The 20,604-nt window shown below is 32.7% G+C and overlaps 1 protein-coding gene across 6 annotated transcripts; it reads right to left on the bottom strand.

Moving 5' to 3' along the window:
- Positions 1–450: 450 nt before the first annotated feature.
- LOC146535423 (oxysterol-binding protein-related protein 1) lies at positions 451–20,147 on the bottom strand. Of its 6 annotated transcripts, none has more exons than XM_085192205.1 (10): positions 20,017–20,141; positions 14,869–15,028; positions 7,958–8,178; positions 5,681–5,796; positions 4,429–4,571; positions 3,883–4,083; positions 3,400–3,583; positions 3,051–3,167; positions 2,654–2,868; positions 451–2,308 (listed from the first exon to the last, which is right to left on the bottom strand). In XM_085192205.1, exons 2-10 carry the CDS (start codon positions 14,898–14,900, stop codon positions 2,200–2,202), a joined length of 1,338 nt encoding a protein of 445 aa, XP_085048331.1. In that variant the 5' UTR covers positions 14,901–15,028; positions 20,017–20,141; the 3' UTR covers positions 451–2,199. The 6 variants fall into 6 exon arrangements, with proteins under 6 accessions (XP_085048331.1, XP_085048333.1, XP_085048332.1 ...); XM_085192207.1 differs by having other exon boundaries at positions 14,869–15,022; XM_085192206.1 differs by having other exon boundaries at positions 14,869–15,005.
- Positions 20,148–20,604: the final 457 nt, after the last annotated feature.

The raw sequence follows: 20,604 nt of genomic DNA, 5'->3' as shown, positions 1-20,604 counted from the left end.
AGAGATCCGCAACAATTTTATTAAATATTATAACTGATACCTAAGTACATACTGATAATTACCTTCCATTCAGAATGTACATAAAATGGTTAAAAGTATATATTTTTTTATCACTGAAAGTTATTAATTCAACTACCCTGACTGGAGTGAACCAATTTAATTTGGAAGCTAGTGCTTCCCGCGGGGTCCCATTTTAATTTGGTCCATTTAGGACAGTGGTATCTGTCAGAAAATCCTATAGGTAAGTCTTAAATATGCACGCCAACCAATTCCGATTTTTTATTACTATTATTTTTATAGTGTATCCTTGACACTTCAAGTCAAGTTTGGTTAGATAGTTGATTATGGGACCCGGCTGAATGTGAACTAGTTGACATGTAATTAGAAGTATTCTTAGTATATTTTTATATAAGATGGATCATTATGGAGAAATATAAGTAAAATGGCAAGTCCACATTGGAATCTATTTATTTTTGGGTATACAGTTCAAGATATATTTTAAGATATTCACATTCTAAACACCTTATAAGGAATACACATTCGGATACATTGTGCTATATGTTCAGTATATCAATTATAGAAAATAAATAAAAATATAAATGTACATATAGAAGATTTTAAATTATGATAATTATACGATATTAGTGTGGTAAATGTAGAAAGTATCCGAATGTGCAGTTTTTTTTTTAAATCCTGACATTTAATTCTACACACATGTCACGATCTATACAGCCTAATCACTATTTAAACTTTGAATTCATTTTATATAATGCAAAAATATTTATGTACAACCATACGCGTTATAATTATTATTTATTATATTTGAGCTACATTTGAAATTGGCAACAAAATTTGAATAATTTGCTAATCAACAAGAATGTCAAAAAGTTTTCAATACATACATCCTGACAATATTAATATGACAATCCACTCGTTTGCATCTATATATAACTTATAATAAATACTATTTACATAATCCTCGAACTGCAATTTAATTTGGTTTTTGCAGAAAATATATTTAAAATCATTGGCAAAACTTGACCATTGTTAATCGACTAGAACGAAAATAAAAATTCCAATAATATTTAAATTTCGGAATTGTTTTTAATATGTATAAAACTATGTTGTTTAAAAATAAACTTTATTTTAAAAATTACGCCACCGTTTGTGAAATAGCCATGTACAAATTAAAAAAGGAATATCAAATATTACTTTTGCATTACATTGCTTATCATTATGAAGTGTTTATTATTATAAAAATGTGTCTTTGTGTCGTATAGAAATGTGTGTGAGTAATCGAATCCTATTTAATAAACTAAAAATATAAAAAATATTTTAAATATCACATAAGAACAAAATAATTCTTGCAAAACAACTATTTTTAAACGTTTCCGTTATAATAAAAATGTCATTGTATGTATATTTAAAAATAAAATTAGCTAGCAACGAGGTCAGGGCAGCAAATCAATTAACAAAATTAACGCAAAATAGTTTATTGAACTTCAGGTAGGTTACATAGATACAGATATATATGTTTTTTCTCTTCACACTGTATCCAGCACATAGCAGGTAGGCAGAGGGAACATGAGAACATAGTATAGCTATTTATATTTCGAAGTACAGTAAAAAATTAACAATTGTAATGAATATAAATCGCACTTAAAAGATATTAAGGAAGGTAGCTCTGGTTTATATTAAAAATTATGAGTATTTAATATAATAACGAAGACATTATTTGCTGATATCAACCTTAATAATAAATGTAATATGTCGACTATTTGATCATATAAAGCATAACAGCATTTAAATAATTAATTTAAATGTAAAACTTTGTGAATTATATTAAAATTTTAAAAAGAAGACACCAGAATGTCCAAGTGATAATTATAATTTATTAGCTATTCGTAATATCGCAACTTATTTTTTATTTAATTATTTATTGTATAGAGTTAATAGCTGCAAAATCATATTATTTAATAATTTTATGAACTTAAAGCTTTTCGCGGTAGCACTTTCATAATATTAAGTATTCTTTTCCTACAAAAGTAGCAATCATTTGAAATGGGATAGAACCAATGAATATACGATATCGCTACTAAAACCGATTGTTTTTTTTACTCATATATAAAAATACGTCTAATAACATTGACATACTACTATTATAAATAATTTAATACGTAATTGTTATTACGGAAGTGTCTAGAATATGTCGACATCCTTCAGGTGTTGATAATTGCGGTCCCAGTAGCCGCCGTTGTAGAGCCAGTCTTCCTGTTTTGTGTAGGGATTTGTGCCTTGACTGAACCATCTAGGAAAATTATTTAAATATCAGAAAAATTCCGCATCTCGATTAAATTTAAAAATTTTAGATTGTTTAAAGTAATCACATAATGCCTGGCAGCCTTTGATATCTTTTCTATACCCCACAAATAACAAATCAAAATTCTAGAAAACCTTATCTCAAGTCCCACCCTTCACTATTCTTCTTCAGCAGTTCCCTAGTGCCTCTCTATTTATTTCGCTTCTAGCCTTGTTTTCTCCGCCGCAGTGCCATTTATATCACCTTATTCCAACACACGTATATCCGGACATAATTGTTCTTTCATATTCTTTCCACACCTAAAAAAAAAAACAAAAGACGAGCAAATCTCACCTCGGCTTCCACCCTTCACTGTTCTTCTTCAGCAGTTTCCTGGCAGTCCTCTGCTTCTCCTCCAGACGCGTCTTCTCTGCAGCGGCACCGTCGATGTCTCCCTGTTCGAGCAGGCGCACGTCGGGGCGCAGGCGGCTGTCGGTGGGACACAGCTGCCCCTTCATGTCGCGCTCTAGCTCGTTTAATGACATTGCGAATTCGGTGAATTGGTAGTACTGGAAAGGCAAAGGAAGAAAGGATTTTATATTACTTACTAGGGGCCGACCATTTCCATTACCACTATAAATTATTTTCATTTTCCTCAAACTGATAAGAAGATATTCTAATCGTTTTTTTGCATTTAAAGTTAACTTAGATATGTAAAGATAAAATGGTATAACTTAAATAATGACAATACCTGTGCACTGTTACTTGGGCGCGGGCGAGCCTCCCACAGTGTGACAGAGCCTGGTATGTCGATGTTAAACGATTCATCCGGCTTTGGCACCTCTTCGGAATTCTCAGCTTCATCGTTCTGTGTATTGAATATACAGTTATTAACATGTTTTATATATAAAAAAGGAACATATATTTTTTTAAGCTTCGTACGGTATCCCGCACACAGTAAGGTAGGCAGAGGGAACCTAGTATTAAGATAGACCGTTTCCCATTTTCCGCCAAATTGTGGACCTATTGCGTGTTGGCTGTTCAGCTACTACTACTACTATTAAGGAAAGTATCAAGTTAAAAAATAAAAATGAACTTACATCCTGTATAGACATAGACCGCAGCGCGCCCACTTTGAAGCTGTTCAGTTTGGCCAGCACCTTCTTAGGCGTGTGCTGCGTCGGCGTGTCGTCGCGGTCGCGCGCCCACGCGTCGTGCGCCGCCGCGCTGCAGCACTTTATGTACTCCGTCCACTTGCCATAGAGGAAACGGAGCCGCTTTTTGCTTTAAATTGAAAATTAAAAATATAAATTATTCACTTTTGGGCAAATAAAAATGACTGATGAAGCAAAATTTTAATAAGGTCCTGAAGGTATCTAAGGAAGGTAGATAGAAGGTAGAAGCTGCACAGATTTGATTTTAGTTTTTTTTTTATTTTTGATCATTTTCCTCCAGAGTTGTTAAGGCGGCCACAACACATCGGCCGTACTGTACAGTGTATACATTTAGGACACTAAATCAAGTAAGTCTCTGACTAAATGACAATTTAGTCAGAGACTTACTATTTCATTGACCATACACACCTCTGATCAATAATAAACCCATCCACTCTATGCAGATCTCGGTTATTGAAGCCAGCGGGTTTAAAAGCCAAATTAGCTTTTAATCCCGCGCCGCCATGACAGGTGACCTCCATGGCGCCGTACTGCTCGATCCACAGCTTGCCCACTATCACGTTGTGGACGCAACAGTTCACGTTGGTCCAGGTGTAGGCTTCACCCCATCTGATAATATTTCATTTTATTTTATATGTGTTCGATGTTGTTATGTTAAAGATCTTAGCTAAAGCTAAATTACTGGTTCGAGTCAAGAAATTGTTTTTATCTTAAGTATTTAGTAGCAAAGTGGCGGGCTGGATGCGAAGAGCTCAAGATCGAGCTCAGTGGCGTTCCATTGGAGAGGCCTATGTTCAGCAGTGGACGAGGACAGGCTGATGATGATAATGATGATTTAGTAGCAAGGATCTATGAATTTTATCTACATCATGTAACTTGATCTATCAGAGTTACTTCGGGCACGCCGCAGGTTTTTAAAATCTAGTAGATCTATTGTATATACTTTTAACTTACCTAGGTAGTTCCACAGTGACGTGCCCTTTAGGCTGTATCTCCACACTCTTGCCGCAAAACTTAAGCTTTGGGTGTACGGAACCATGGAATACGAAGTGAGGGCTGTCTGCGTGGAAAGCAGACACTGGAGGATGGTGTGACACCTGAAATAAATGGGTTTTAAATAAAATTTGTCATAAGTAACATCGGTGTCATAGTTTCTTAAAAAAATGTTTAACTTAACTTGAAATTGTCGAATAACATTTTCTACCTCTCCCACTCAATATACAAAGATCAGTTCCCTTAGTTCGAACCTATGTTTTTAATCGGTTTTTTCCGATGTTACAAAAAAAGGACTATACGCTGTTTCGCTGTTCTTTATATCGTATAGGCTACGCTGCGGAGGATCTTGCTAGCCAATATGAACAAAGTAAGCAAAAAGTCAAATACTTTTCAACTTTTTTATCTTAGGACAGTGAAAACTCACTCTCTGGTAACCCGACTGTTGTGACGAGAAATATTAGTCCAACTTAATTAAGTCATAAAATTTAAGCACATATTTATGTTTCTAAAGAAATTAGCTTAATAACATAAGCAATAACTTCATAAAGTTATTTTAGTTACAGTGTAGAGACGCTTGTATGCAAGTAATATGTTAAGTTATTAATTTAGCGTGCACTTAGCTCTATTAAAAGCCCGTCTTTGATGTTCGAGTTGCATCCCAACTTTGTTCCCTCGTGTTACTTCGACTATGAACAAGTTTGCAATGAACGTGTACGAAAAACGACAACTTTTTGTAAATAGAAGAGTTTTAATCAAAGCCCAAGGGCACTTTAATGAAATGTTTAAATAACAAGTGTTTGTAAAAATAAAATATATTTTAATTTACAAGTGTACTTAAAGTGCGTTGCATGTGTTAATAGGAAGGGAGGGTTCCGTTTTAACTTTTTTAGGTACTTCAAAGATCACCTTATTATCCGTCTGTCATGACCATTTATTTAAGACCGCGTTGAGGTATCCAACTAAAATTAATATCAAATATTCAGGAATATATCTCCTAAAATATAGTAAAAATAGTCATCTTTTAAGTCCAAGCAATCCAAAGATACGAGAATATATGTATCAATTTTAATGCAGTTTGCGTAAAATTCGACGCGTACCTAATCAAAACCTATAGTGTTTCCCGTGTAATTTGGCACAAAGTGCGTGCAGCTACAATAAAAATATATATCATATTTATAGTTGTAAAAGTTATACCTCTTCTCTAAATTACCTGTTCACAAACAGCTCGGAACTCTGTTCGTTCCAACTCGTAGGTTTCCCCGAGGAGTGGATTGAACGGCTTCCCCAGACGCTCCCAGTTCGATGCTAGAGCGCTTACTGCAAACGCTGTGAAAATGTTTTTATAATAAAGTATAGGTTATTAGAAATTATACCTATAATTTTATTATACATGCACAATAGGTTTTCTACAATCTATTTATTAGCAGCCAGAAGTAACGTTTTCTTGATATTAGAAGATAAGCCTCTTGGAACAATGTCGTCACATTTTGTCAAAAAAAATAGTCCAAGTGCGATTTGGGATTTGATTAAATCCACTAATTTTAATTTAAATACAATATTATTAATATGCTTCTTAGAAAATATAAAAAGTGTGGAGTGGCGGAACTCAACGCCGTTAATAACATAAATTATCGTTTGTCGTTTGTCTATAAAGATGGCGGTTGTGGATTCAATACTCTTTTAAGAAAAAAAATTTTCTTATCAACTAAACGGCGTTCATAATTTGAACGGAGGACGGAATATGTTAACTTAGCAGTAGGTTGTTTCTGTCTACTCTGCTCTATACGTTAAATTAATAAAAATATGAATATCTATGTTCCCACGTATAAAATATACATTTCAATATAAATTTAATTATTCAATGAGCTTAGTAAAACCGTAGACTACAAAATGGTATATAAGCCGCTTCTGAAATTGTTACTTTAAAATTATTTTAAAATCGTGGGCGTTTCACGAAGGCACTCGTATATAAGATTAGATATTTATGTTGTCTTTATTCATTGGAGAGAGCGTGGGCGGAGGAATATTATAATCCTCTAGATAATAATACAAATATTATTAATTTGAAAGTTTTGGTGGGTGGATGTTTGTTCAGTACTTTCACACACAAACTACTGAACGGATTTAGATGAAACTTTACAGTAATAGCTTGAAGCAGACGAAGCCATGTTTGCGTCACTAGTGTAAATATATCTTCAAAATGAAATGTTATTATTTTATTAAAAAAACAACTGCTTGCGATTATTTTTATAATAAATATATAAAAATAAAATCAAAATATTAGTTAACATATGTTATGGCTAACCAACGGAATATACTAAGAGACTATTGTATTATAGATTTTTTTATTTCTACGCCTTTTTAACGCGCATATAACCTTATTACTTGTTTTTATTTAGCAAAATTTACAAAGAAATAACTAATAATATTGCTGAAATTACATTTCTTTAAACCTTTTCCAAATATTTTTTTGCATTGAAATATATATAAAACAGAATTTCACGTAGAAGTTGAATTATAAAATAAACAAGTTGTTGCTCGCCTCGGGCTGGCAGGCATTCTTTAACAAAAATACCGAGGCTGAAAACGTAATAGAGTCTTTTATTTACGTTTCACTGTAAGTACCTCGGTCGGGAAAATAAAATTGGGGAAATAAAAATCTTGTGCACCAAATTGCATTTGTTTTTGAGCTTTATTAAACTTTTATAATTCACATTTTGAGACTAATAAGACATCTCATTAAATGATACATTTTTTTTAACATCACGGGATATAATCCCACATATAGCAGAGAAGCAAGACGAAATCTAGTGCTAATACACTCCATTCCCCACTTTCCGTCTTATTTTTGAAACATTGTGTGTTAACTAGCGGATCTCCATGTCGCGCATCTTTTTTACCAGCGCTAGAAACTAACAATAATTATTTTTTTATGGAATTACATTACTATTAACGTTCGATAATTAGTTATATCTTGAATTTATCGATATCTAGTTCATATTCTTATAAGAAAAATATATAAAACTAGCTTTCATTTTTAAAAGCAATTTGCAATAAGAATTTCACAGTAATTAATCTTTTTCCATTCACTTAAAGGTTATAAGTTTAACAAGAAAATTTTTCATTCACTTCGACTTATTATGAGAAAATACTTATTTTAAGAATTCTTAGTATAAAATGAATCAATATAAGTATATTAAGTTTCTTGTTAAACTTATAACCTTTAAGTGAATGGAAAAAGATTAATTACTGTGAAATTCTTATTGCAAATTGCTTTTAAAAATGAAAGCTAGTTTTATATTCCTCAACTACCTCCAAAATAACGTCCTAAATGGCAGAACTCAACGCCACGCTTTATCTTGTTACGAAAACGAAGAAATTACAATTATTCATTACGTATATCGCGATCTAATCCACAACCGTCACGTCTACAGTCAAACGCTGTGCTGAGAGACCCTTAAATGACTAATTAATAATTTCCACTAACCTGCAATATATTCCATCCTTGCCACTGGGTCGGTCTGCTCCGACGCCATCCTGAGCAGATGAGCGTACTCCAGGTACTCCAGCATTCGCTGCAGGAATGACAACGGCTCGTTGAATACGACAGGCATTGTGATCTTCGACAGTTCCTTCCCCACGCAGTTCTTCAGGACCGACCAGAGGGAGAAGTCGCCTCGGCTGAATTGGGCAACTGGTAAAGAGGTCCTGAAAAAGTATTAACTATTAATATAATGTATGGGGACATAGCATATACTTTGTATGGGTTATTACTTTATATTATTTCATCCGCTTTCATATAATATGGAAATAACTAAGATTACCTACAGCTAGACTAAACGCAATGGAAGTTCTCAAGCTTTTCCGTTGCTACATTTTAATTGATACACCGCTCCTATCATTCGCGACTTCTTTATTTAATGATTCTAATTCTTAATGGACCGACCATCTATCCGAAACAATAAATATTTTTCAATTTTTACCTGTAGTTCTTGATATTGAGATTAGCATTTTCATCAAAACAAAATCTTTATATTATTGATATAAGTAGAGATTATCAAAAATCTTTTAATCAACTTTCTTATGTATCAAGTCTTTTTAATAGTATTAAATTATATTTGTTTCCAAAAAAAAGTACTTTATTTAGTCTTTTCCATTTTACAGTTGGTCTATAAATGTTTTTTAGGGATCTAAAAAGTAATAGCCCATTACTACGATATTTATATACGAGGGTCTGTTTGGGTTAAGGTCAGCGCTATAACTTGAAGTAAATTTTACCCAGGTGTCGATTTCTTGTTATTTTTTATTATTATTTATTAAGTTAATGTAAAAAGAAAGATTTACATTTCACTAGGTCCATTTACACTGACATAGAGAACACGTTAACATATAAAATATTAAACACGAATAAAATACAAAACAATCTAACACAAAGCACAATACTAAAAGCCCCAATGCCTTTTCGACCTCAAAACGCTTTAAGCCTATATAAGTACGTATCTTATTTGTTTCACGTTGTGTACTTTTCCTCTTAAAATCATTTCATTGTACTCCCTGGTCTCCAGGCTCAAGGTCGTTTCATCGATCAATACTCCGAAGGGAGAGACGAAGTAGGGAAGGTAGGGTTTACGTTATATACGAATTCTTTTCGAATGCCCGTGACCTAAATTCTGTGGTAATGGCATCTTTTTCTAGTGTTTGATTAGCTGATTATTTTTTATAACGTAAAAACTAATGCTTTTATTGAAATATATTGTAAGGTTGGCATCTAGTATTTAGACAAATAGACTCTGATATGAAAATAACACATTTCCATAAAATGGATATCAAACCCACAACTGACAGACATTATGCTGCTCCTCCACGATAGCCTCATAATTTATTGTCATATTTATATAACTTTTTTATTCAGCTTCACGCTCTATCCCGCACACAACAGGGTTGGCAGAGGACTCCTAGTGCTCCCCTCTTTCCGCCGAAAACTGGAGGTATTGCGTGTTGAGTGGCGGAACTCAATGCCTCAAGACCAGAGAGAAGAAATGGAAATATAAACGCAAACAAATATTTCACTTCCTCGAGTGGGAATCGAACCCACGTAATCCCGTTACAGTCACACCCTTGTGCTGCTGCGCCACGACGATCTCACTTAATAAAAGGAATTCACAAAAGTTATCTAAATAATATTAATATAATTTCGAGTATTATATTCACACGGTAGGCGCTAATCGCCATAGGGCTTCATCCCTAAACTAATGTTTTATTCCGCTTGGGAGCACAATATCAGTTTATCTCATTAGTAAGTTTGGTATTATTATTACTTTCTTTTCTTCATATCTTTTCTCAAGGTTTTTCCTTGTTCGAGACCTTTATATGATAAATTGATTGATGAAATAATGCTATCGGGGTTCATTTGGGAAACGTTTGACCGAAGGTTAATTTTCTGGATATGTCAAATAACATTTAATTTATTGTTTTTTTTTACTTTAACGCTGCCCAGCGCCACGACTGGCCTCATTGCAATTTTCAATCTGGACAAACCGCTATGTTAAATTACGTCACTCAACATACAATGTCTCTAAATATCTAGAAAATAAAAAATAGTATAACTTATTACCACATTTTCTATAGTTGCCTTACAAGACACGGAATATGTGTGACAATTAAAATGCCGCTACAATTAACGAGCGATAGATGACCTTAATTGGCAACATAGTTTGTACTATATACGTCCTATATCCTACGGTGTTCAATTCAGTTAGTTTAATCGTATATAATTATAAAGAAATACATATAGTATATCTTACTAGATATACTATATGTATTGTACAAAATTTTGTACTTTTTGTAATTTTTGTACAAAATTTTCCTACTAGGAGTACCTAATAGGAAAATTTTGTACCTCAAAGCTCACAACCTGTGTAAAGCTGGCAAGGCCATTTAATCTACCGACGAGTTCCAATAAAGCTGACGCGCCGCCGCTTGATTAAATATAACGGAATTAAAAATGAAATGGAATACGAGAAACGGGAACATTGTGAAGAAATTCATAAAATTAATATTTTATTCGTAGAAGCTTCCGCTTTTTTGCGTGAACTTGTAGGTGTTTATAATACTTGCTAACTATGGCTCCAAATTTTATCTTGTTTTTTTGTTTTCCATATTTTTTTTTATAATAATATAAAAAAAAATTTAATAAAATATGAAGTTAAATTGTATTGCTTATTAGCAGTCTTAAAAATTTAATTAGTTTACTTCTCAATTAAACTAATCATATCTTAAAAATAAATATAGTCTATTTTTTACATTTTTAAATTATTATTCCACACTTAGAAAAGAAGAATACTTTGTCAAAAACTTATAAAATTATCAATACCAATTGATCCTGCGGCGTTAAAATTTTTCTTAGTTACATTTTAAAAACGTATATTATAGTAGGACCCATACATAGTCTATTTAAAAAACATATCCAATAAAAAAAATATAGTTGTAGTATATAATGACGACTCTAATGGAAAATATTATATGAACTTAAACAAGAAACAAGTAAAACATGTAAGGCAGGTTCAAATACACATGTAGGTGCCCAAGTTCGGAAGCGTCAAACTCAACAGTCAGTATTGATCCACGCGACGACCTTGTCTCTGTGACCAGATGAGTAATGTTTCTGTACAAGAGATGCGCTACATTATAATTTAGAAATATTTAACTAGCAAAACAACTTAGTGTTGTCCGCGTTAAATAATATTTGGCTGCCATTATAAATAAATAAATGAAAATAAATCGAACTGCCTCTGCCTAGTCTGCTGTTTTTGGGACATAGCTTGAAGCTAAAACCATCAAAATAAAAGTAAATAACGTTTCTCTTCAAATCTCGTAACGATTTTGTAGAAATTAATTTAGAAATATCAATTTAAAAGTAAAGTCGTCGTGGTACAACGGCACTGTACTACTACTGAGAGTAGCATGGAGAAAGCTGGAACTCTAAAGTTTTTATATTCAATCTTCTCTATCATATCACACATAAATAATGAGCACGCTATAATAAAACGAGATGTAAAGCGCTACGGCGTAGCTGTATATTTGTATGTCGCGAGCGAACGTAGCAAATGGCTTTAATAAGGTAAATTACAAAATTCCGTTTTACATTCAATTATATGGAATATTTTTCGGATGACTTTTTATTTAGTTTAACGATTTATTTATATTACACTGGGTAGTTGAATTATAATAATAGCATAAAATATATGAAATATAAGATGAATCTTGAATAATGTATTGGAAGTTACATTATATTGCTTAAAACCTACTTCGCTTCTTAACATTTCCTTTTCTAGGCTACAATAATCAAAACTAAACATGAAACTACCAAAAAATATATGAAAAAAAACCAATCCCTCAAAAATATAAGTAATTTGAGAAGAGCACAATTTTATACCTTTGAAGCACAATATCGTTGTGACAGTTTTTTCTCCTAAACTAACTTACATAAAGGTCCCCCGGGATAAATACATTTAAGAGCGACCCGGCCGTTGTTTAAGCGGGATCGATACTGGCTCCCACGCGTACATTAGGAACGCTCTTTGAAAATGATGACCATAAACGTCCATTAATTTAGATTTTTCCAATATTGAGTTACTAACTTGTGTGTTATAGAAAATATTTTTCTGGTAGTAACATTAGTAGAAGTTATATAATTTTCAATTATTTATACAAACCAGTTTTTTTTAACGACGTATATATACTGCATATAACAAGGAAGGCAGAAGGATAGCGAATTTCGAGACATTGCGTTGAGTGGCTGAACTTATCGTCTTGTTACCAAAGCGAAGGAATCTTTCATTCCCCAAGTGGGAAAGGAACTCACAACCATCGCGTTACAGTTCATTACTTAAATATATATTAAGCTATTGATTATCTATGTGAACTTTAGGGGTCTGGCCCTTTCAAAGTTTATCAGTCTGTGCTTTTATTATAATTAAACATTAAATAAATGGCGTATAACCTTTCTACGACCTCTGGGAGACCTTGTAAATATGTAAAAGGGAAAATATATAGGTAGGCTAAATCCACATTAAAAATTCCGGTCTGATATCCAGTTTGCGTTTATTTATTCATCGATAGCCGATATCCGATATCGTGGGGGTTCCTGCAGCCTCCCTATCTAGATACTCGTGTGCTAATAAAATCAATACTCCACTTGGTCTACCGCGTTCTCTAAACACAATATATTAGCCAGGTTCATAACTCTAGATACTGGCATGAATAATAGTAATATAAGATACTAGCGGCCCGCTCGCGGTTTCACCCGCGTGAACTATGTTATTATTAATTTCTGTCTCCATGGCTACGTTCTAGTGACGTCTATGCAAAATTTGAGACTCCTAACATTTGTAGTAACGAAGTTTCATACAAACTTTCGACCCCAAAATCAACCCCTTAGAAATCGAATATTGCAAATTCCCGTCTTAGCGAGCACCTACGTCCTATAAGTAACTCCTATGCAAAATTTGAGATTCCTAGCACTTGTAGTTTCTGAGATTTCGTGATGAGTGAGTGACCTTTCGATTTTATATATATAGATAGATGTACATGAAGTATATACGTATAAGTAAAGGTTAAATAAAATAAAGTAAATCAATTGTTTTTATCGTTAATCCGATTCTAGCTAGACAAAGTGCGTCGTTGAGTACCGCCACGCAATATTTCAAATTCAGACAGAAAACGGAGAATGGAGAGTCCATTCTCCGATTTGACACAAATTTCTCACTGCCTACGTAAGATTAAGCTTAAAGTTACTTTCTTAAACGACGATAAACAGTTTTAATTCGCTTTTTGTTTAATTTGATTTAGAAAACATTTTTGATACAGAATCCTCCCTTATACTATGCATTTGACTTTTTAAAAAGTATTAATTTAAAGAATTATAAAATAAAAGAAATTATTGTAAAATAAAAAAAAGTAATTCTATATTCTTACTTTCATAATAACGAAAGCTTAGGCACTTTCAAACTGTCATAAAATTTTATCGCTATTATGTATTATACATCGTTTAATAGTCGCTACGATTGTAATAACCGAGTAACCTTTATTTTATAGCATAACAACGTATGTACAACGGATGCTGGGCGTTAAACGTTTTATTGTTTCGACTTTCTAGGCTATGGGTTCATGATTAGAATCGCTACGGCTTTGTGACGACCGATTGCCATATTGATTTTGTTAGTATTGTAGAGCATTTTGGTTGTTACTAAAATACAAAACTAATAACTTTTTATTTGTTATAGGTTTGTTAAATGTTGGACTCTCAATTATCAATTTATTTCATGTCGATATTTTGCATTCGCACTGGGTTTATTTTTTTTTTATACACACCTTACTTATAAAGGTGACCTACGTTTACATTACATTTAAGTTTAAAATTAAATTTTCATTGCCATATAACCTTAAAAACAATTTGCATACGCAAAAACAGTCCGCACAAGCCGCAATATGGGTTTGAATGTTATTATTCGGGCGAATAAGCTTTACTCGCGGTCTTAGTTAATATGTTTATTATCAACACACATTGCACACCCAAATTCGAAACATTGTTTGTTAGCTGACGCAATTTAACTCCGCACTATTTAATCATCATCATTCCACTGAGTGAGAATCAAATTCATGGCCGCCGTGTACTATCACGCTGTACCTACCACTAAATGTCTTTATTATCTTTTATATCGTCTTGTATATCGTCGTTAAAAATACTTAAAACTTATCCTGCAGAAAAATAATCAGTTAATTTTCCATAGCTTATTATATTTTTTTTGTAATTATTTTTATATCATATTCCAGCAACCGCCCGAGGGCTGTCAGTTATTATTCCGAGAGGCAATCTGTAGGAAATTGATTATGACGCCGACGCCGTGAGGTTATTTACAATCTGTCAGCTCCAACTAACCCTTTTATGTTGGAACAAAACGTAAATTAATTTATCAAGCGAAAATTGTTTGTAGTTTCAAAGGAAATGAGATTTTTTTTGTATATGAATATATAGATATACGTAAATATGAGGTACAACTTTTATTAATATAGTTGCTTATAGAAATTATATTTATGTCAGTTTAGAATTTTGTTAAAAATTATTAAAATAATATAACCGAACTAAATATAGGTCTAATATAGGTCTGAATAGAAGAACCCATGTAAAATTCCACGAATTTATATAATGTAAGCTCACAACATTACCTGGGACTTGCGACCTGGGTATGCACGCTTTTGCTTTGTCACCAGAAGTCGGCGGAAAGTGGGGAACGGAAGTGTATTAATGGGAACGTAGCTTCTTAATACTGTGTTCCCAGATTCCTTCTGCCTACCTTGCTATGTGCGGTATACAATATGAAGCTAAAAAAAGCTTACCTATACTTGTAGAGCCGGCGATCATGTTCCATCTTAGTCCGCCAGCGCCCCCTTCCCAGTTCGCGACGTCGCGAGTCACTTCACAACTTTTTCACAGTACTACTTTCTTTACTCTCTTTGTTTACTTAGTTCCCATCCTTTTATGTAACAAAGTCTTGAACTAATTTAATTAAAACTTTAAGTAATAAACTACGAGACTTGTATATGGAGGGATTGGGAAGATAAATTGGGAGGATTTGGAAATATGCAGATGTGAGGGAAAAGCAAACTATTTTTAATGATTTTGCTAAGAAAACCGAAAAAAAATCATGATAATGTTTTATTTTTATTGTTTCTATTACATTTCAATGTTTTGTTGTTTAGGAATGTGTAAAAGGCGTTGTGCTCCGCCGTTCAACAAGCCATGTTTGAAATCTTGGGCAGTTTGTTGAGAACGGTGTTTTAACACTAGGTTCCCTTTGCCTGTACACGGGATATAGTGTAAAGCTCAACAAATAAAATTCTTCTTAAATTGGTAACGGTCGTCTCTAAAAAAATAAACGAAAAAATTTATGTTTGAAAGTACAAATCAACTGGCGCAGTCCAGTTAAACTCGTTGAAGAAAACGTGACGCATAATGTCAATTTACTACTTTATTTTACTTGAACTTGAACTCTATTTTAGAAGGTGATAAAGATAATATTAATAGAATCCTAAGAGATCTTCAGTTCATGAAATTAATGGATTAAATAATAACATTTTCAGTAAAATTACTGCTTATTATATAAGTAATAGATATTAAGATATATAATGTTACAGTATCAGCTGTAAACTATTAATAATTTACATGTATAAATACGAGTACCATTCTGTAGTTTAGAACTTAACAATAAAAAAAAATAAAACGCATTACTTTTCTTCATAACACTATGTAAATCATATTAAAATAGAGAAAGTATTTTATTAATAACATAAAAGTGGTGAATTTGTTTTGTTTTATTCTATTGAAAACACTTTATAGTCAGCTGGAAATGGCTTCTTAGTAGCGCCAGCTTTTTATATAATTTTTCTTTCAGCGGAAAGTCCAAGGCAAAGTTATTATTATAAAATAATAAGGGTGAATGCATAGCGAAATAACATTTTTATTATTAGTTGTGTGTTGTGTGGCAAAGGAAAATTTTAAAATAAAATCCCGCACACAGCAGGGTAGACAGAGGGAACCTAGTGTTAAGACACTCCGTTCCCCACTTTACGGCGATATTTCGAGTTATTACGTTACCACGCAAGTGGCGGGACTCAACGCCGAGCGTACAGTTGGCACCAGAGCGATGAAGTCGAAATATTCCTAGATTGAACCCATAACCGCCGCGTTACAGTCAAACCCCTGGGCCACGTCGGATATATAGGAATTTTTTAATTCCATTTTAATAACATTTTGTTATGCTAAAACAATCATATGACCTAAATTATGACAATCCTACCCATTTAAAAACTTGCAATTAACATAATTAAAAAATACAATGTATACTCACGTATATACTAATCAAGTGAAGGTTTATATTTATTTTATTATTTTAGATATTCTGTTGTGTTTAGACGTCCCTAAATAGAATGAAAGTGAAGAACGGAGTGATACTAAAGCAAATGTTAGTGTCAAATTACGTTATTTACATCACTATAAGTTGCTTCTGCTCAACAGTTCATACTTCTGCCTTAGCTGGCACCAAGTTTATGGATATCTTTTCTGGAGACATTAAATTATAAAAATAGAAATGCAAATTCATTTTTATTTCTAAGTATGGGAGAAATCTTCTACTAGGTGGATTCCAAGCTCTAAAAGGAGAATTGGCAGACCAAAACGGAGATGGCGAGACGAGCTGGACCATTATAAGCCTGACTGGTGCTCAGTAGCGCGAAATAGACCAGAATGGAAGAAGTAGAAAGAGGCCTTTGCCCAACAATGGGATGGTGCAGGCTAGGGAAAAAAAAGTATGTCGATTTGGAATATATCTACCGCATTAGATACAAAATAATGCAATACTCCCCTAGAACTATGAATGAGTCACTGCTTTTTGCGCAGACAGACGGAAATGGCGGTTCTAGACGAACCTAGCAAAAATAGCTTCCATCGTTTTATTGTATTTACAATACTAATAGCCAGGTGACCTCAGTTATGTCAATGTTTTACATTTAAAATTTACAATTGAGAAAAAGTTGAATAGTTGAATTTACAATTGGAAAATTAAAGTTAACTTAAAATCAGAGATTGTTACTACAAATTATAATTCTGAAGTATAAATTTTATTCTTTTTTCCCTCGATGGCTCTTTCAAAATGAGATAAGCTTTATCACCCGCATCGTGCGGTGTAGGCAATGAATGTCTTTGAAGTAATAAACTTCGCTATTCACTTTTCGCTTTTTTTTTATTTTATACAGTATTCCATGTTATCTGCCAAAATGTCATGGTGGATTTACAAAAATCTTCCTTTGCAAATCTAAAACAAATTCCAATTTATTTCTTTTTGTTTATAGCTACGAGTTTCTTGAACTTTGAATTATAGTTGAAATGTTGTACAAAGTTAAGAAATTCCAGCTTTAAAATTTAATTAGATTTCTTAAATTGGTTGTAAAAGGATTTTCTAAAAACGCGACCATTGTGGGTTCGATTTTCACTTGAGCAATGATTAATTACATTTTTTTTGCTCTAATAAAAGGACACACCGCGACATCGAGTTCACGCAATGTCTCAAAATTTGAGCGATGCGCGGGAAAAGGAGTGTCTTAACACTAGGTTCCATACCCTGTGGTATTAATAGTTACTATATTTTTATATAAGAAGTAGTAAGACATTAAATTTGATACTATTTCTGTTGTATAATCTAACGACGTCACACACTAAAAGGGTCAAAACTATTAACATAATCCTTAGGCTTATGTTAATATGTACACAGCATATCGCTCAAGTAAGCTCCTATTGCTATATGCTAAAATATAATGTAATATATATTTAGTGCGATCCCCTCATTACTATAATGTTGTTACTCTCAACAAAGTATAAGTTGCGATCTAAGGGCTTTACCTATTATGTGTTTCATGACGTCCTCGGAATCCCGATTTTTTTATATGTAAACATTTTGCAAAAATGCGAAGTTTTTACTGCACGCCGATATGTTTAATATATTATTTTATTCCAACTTTTTTTCGCATAACACGGTAGTAGTGTTAAGGCACTCTATTTCTCACTTATATCCGTTAATAATATAATTATTCTCCCAAGTGAGTATATCTATCCTTTACTTCAAGGTGATATTAAGTACTAGTCATAGTTCAGTAAATAGCAAGGTCGTAGCATTAAACGCGAACAAGTTATTTACCTAAGCTGGCAGAGAGCCAGGACGTCTGCGAGTCGGTCTATGTATGACGCATCGAGTTTTCCAGCAATCTCAATTGAACAGCAACAGGGCAACAGTGTATTATTGATTTTTCTTTCGAAATATAATAAAAACTCGGTTTTACGTGTATATCTGCAAGATTATGTTTTACTAGTTCCATCTTTCTTATTATTTACTGTTGTTTTATTTTATTTGAAATTTAGTAAATTTTAAGGACCTAATTCGATATAGTCATGGAATTTACCAAATTTTTGCGTTCTATGTAATTTTATTACCATTTGTTCACGTAATTTCGGCTGTGAGTTGGCTGTCAGTCACTTAATAACGGAAGGGTTTATCGTGCTTCACAGCATTTGCTAAGGCATTTCATTATTTCTTATAGTTCAGCTCGACTGTTATATATGTTCTCCAGAGGAAAATGATCATGACGCTCAACAACTTTCGTTAGGGCGGCATTTCATTTTCTCTTATAGTTTAGCTAGAATGTTATGGTTGTTTATCAGATGTCCCAGATTTTAATTTTTTATAGCGTAGATGGAGCTGGACCACTGCGGTTCTAAATCAGCAGTGCAGGTCTTCAAATCAAAATCAAATGTACCTAACCTAGATCCTGTCCAGGCCTAATTGTTATCCGCTATATAGATGTACTATAGCTTGTTCAGACCCGTCCAGTGATTCAGTCTAAAATGTTAAATGTACAGACACATTTATTTAATGTTTTATTATAAGTATTAATATAGATAATAATATATAATTCTATTATTTTTAACAAATATATTTTAATTTGCTACTCTGTTAGTTGATTACTATGTCACCTCGACGACAATTTGGACTTTAAAAATTACAATTTTACTAATATTATTATTTACAACATATTTTTAAAAATCTTAATTTTTGCAGTAATAGAGATGAATTATAGAAATTATAAATGATTTTAATATACCAATCTCGTTAACGAACTGCAAAACTAGCCGTACAGCACAACCATCCATAAATAATTAAAATTTCAATTCAATTCAATTTTCTTGGTGTTGTCACATAAAGCATGACAAAAAGGGGAAATATGGATATAAAAGATATCTTTATCTACATCCATGATATATATTATACGAGTTATTTGTACCTACTGCCTACTGTGCATGATGAGTGACAGGCGAAGTGGCGAAACTACATGTCAAAAGGAAACAAATAAATATGATAAAAAAAAATCGATAGATATGCAAAGGCCGTACGCGTTAAGTTTATTATTTTAGAAAGATTTTTTATAAAATCACAAAGATTTACTTTCTATTTTCTATATCGTAGTTTGAGCGTTTTATACGATTGCAGGTATAAAATTCAATGGACTTAATGAAGATAATTTGTTAAAGCTTTGGCATTAACGATGTTCAAGTTAATTATAGAATTATATTTTATACAATCACTAAAAATAATAAAACATTATTAAATGATATACTGAAGACGAAATAAAAATATTATAGTTACTAAACTAGATTAAGTTTATAAAGTAAAATTATAGAGAAAATTCTAGAAATTCCAAATATGTCCGAAAAGAAAACTTAATGTTACAGATATCGTTACAAATGAGGTCAAATCATCTCACAGACCGAACTTCCAAGTTCTAGTCAAAAAATAAAATCTATAGTAACTCAAGTTTCTAAGTGCGTAATATATTACTATCGTGTGTCACGTATTATAAATGAGATGTCACGTATAATAAAATTAAGGTAATATAATGAAAAATATATACACATATAATTCAAAAAGGGATACAAACCAATAATAAATAGCATTATAAAAGCACATTGGGCACTAATTAATCATTTCTTACGTAACCAGATGGGCTTACGATCTGGTAAACGATATATTAAAACACGATTAACACGTGTGTCCGCGACGAGCGCTGCGACGCAACTGGCTGGGCTGGGTGGTAAGCCCCTCTTTCCCTCTTCAAAATAAATGGCGCCCAACGTGGGGCTTAACATTGACAGAACGACAATGTTCTATCTACACGAGATATTTAGAGAACTGCATTAGAACTTTAATTGTAATTTTGTTTTGTAACATAGCAAGAGTATTCAAAATGCATTAAATGTTATATAAAGTAAAAATTTTTTTTGTCACAACGGTACACAATTAGGTGCTCTGAACTTATTTAACTTTTACCACAAACCATCACATATATGTGATGGTTTGTGGTTCAAATCGAAATTGGTAAATTAATATCAAAAATACTGAAGGGAGGTCATGTAAAAAGGAGGACATGTACGAAGAGGTTGATGACAATGGACGAGGCGGAAGAGGTATGTAGAGGACCGTAGCGTTTGGGGCTTCGTTACTACCCCTAGGGTAGGGATACAGCGTG

The sequence above is a fragment of the Heliconius melpomene genome, chromosome 10 (genome assembly GCF_056956725.1).
Source record: "Heliconius melpomene rosina isolate 202511_hmr_F chromosome 10, ASM5695672v1, whole genome shotgun sequence".
NCBI classification, from domain to species: domain Eukaryota; kingdom Metazoa; phylum Arthropoda; class Insecta; order Lepidoptera; family Nymphalidae; genus Heliconius; species Heliconius melpomene.
Note: the sequence above shows the minus strand (reverse complement) of the source record. Positions and strands in the feature narration are given on the sequence as shown.

What these genes read in the sequence shown, in the direction of transcription:
- LOC146535423 (XM_085192205.1), bottom strand. Translation starts at nt 14,900, where the DNA reads ATGGAACATGATCGCCGGCTCTACAAGTATAG. An exon ending in AAGGATGGAATATATTGCAG is followed by an intron (nt 5,797 to 7,957) that starts GTTAGTGGAAAT and finishes ACATTTTCACAG; the next exon opens with CGTTTGCAGTAAGCGCTCTA. An exon ending in GGTCTATGTCTATACAGGAT is followed by an intron (nt 3,168 to 3,399) that starts GTAAGTTCATTT and finishes TTCAATACACAG; the next exon opens with AACGATGAAGCTGAGAATTC.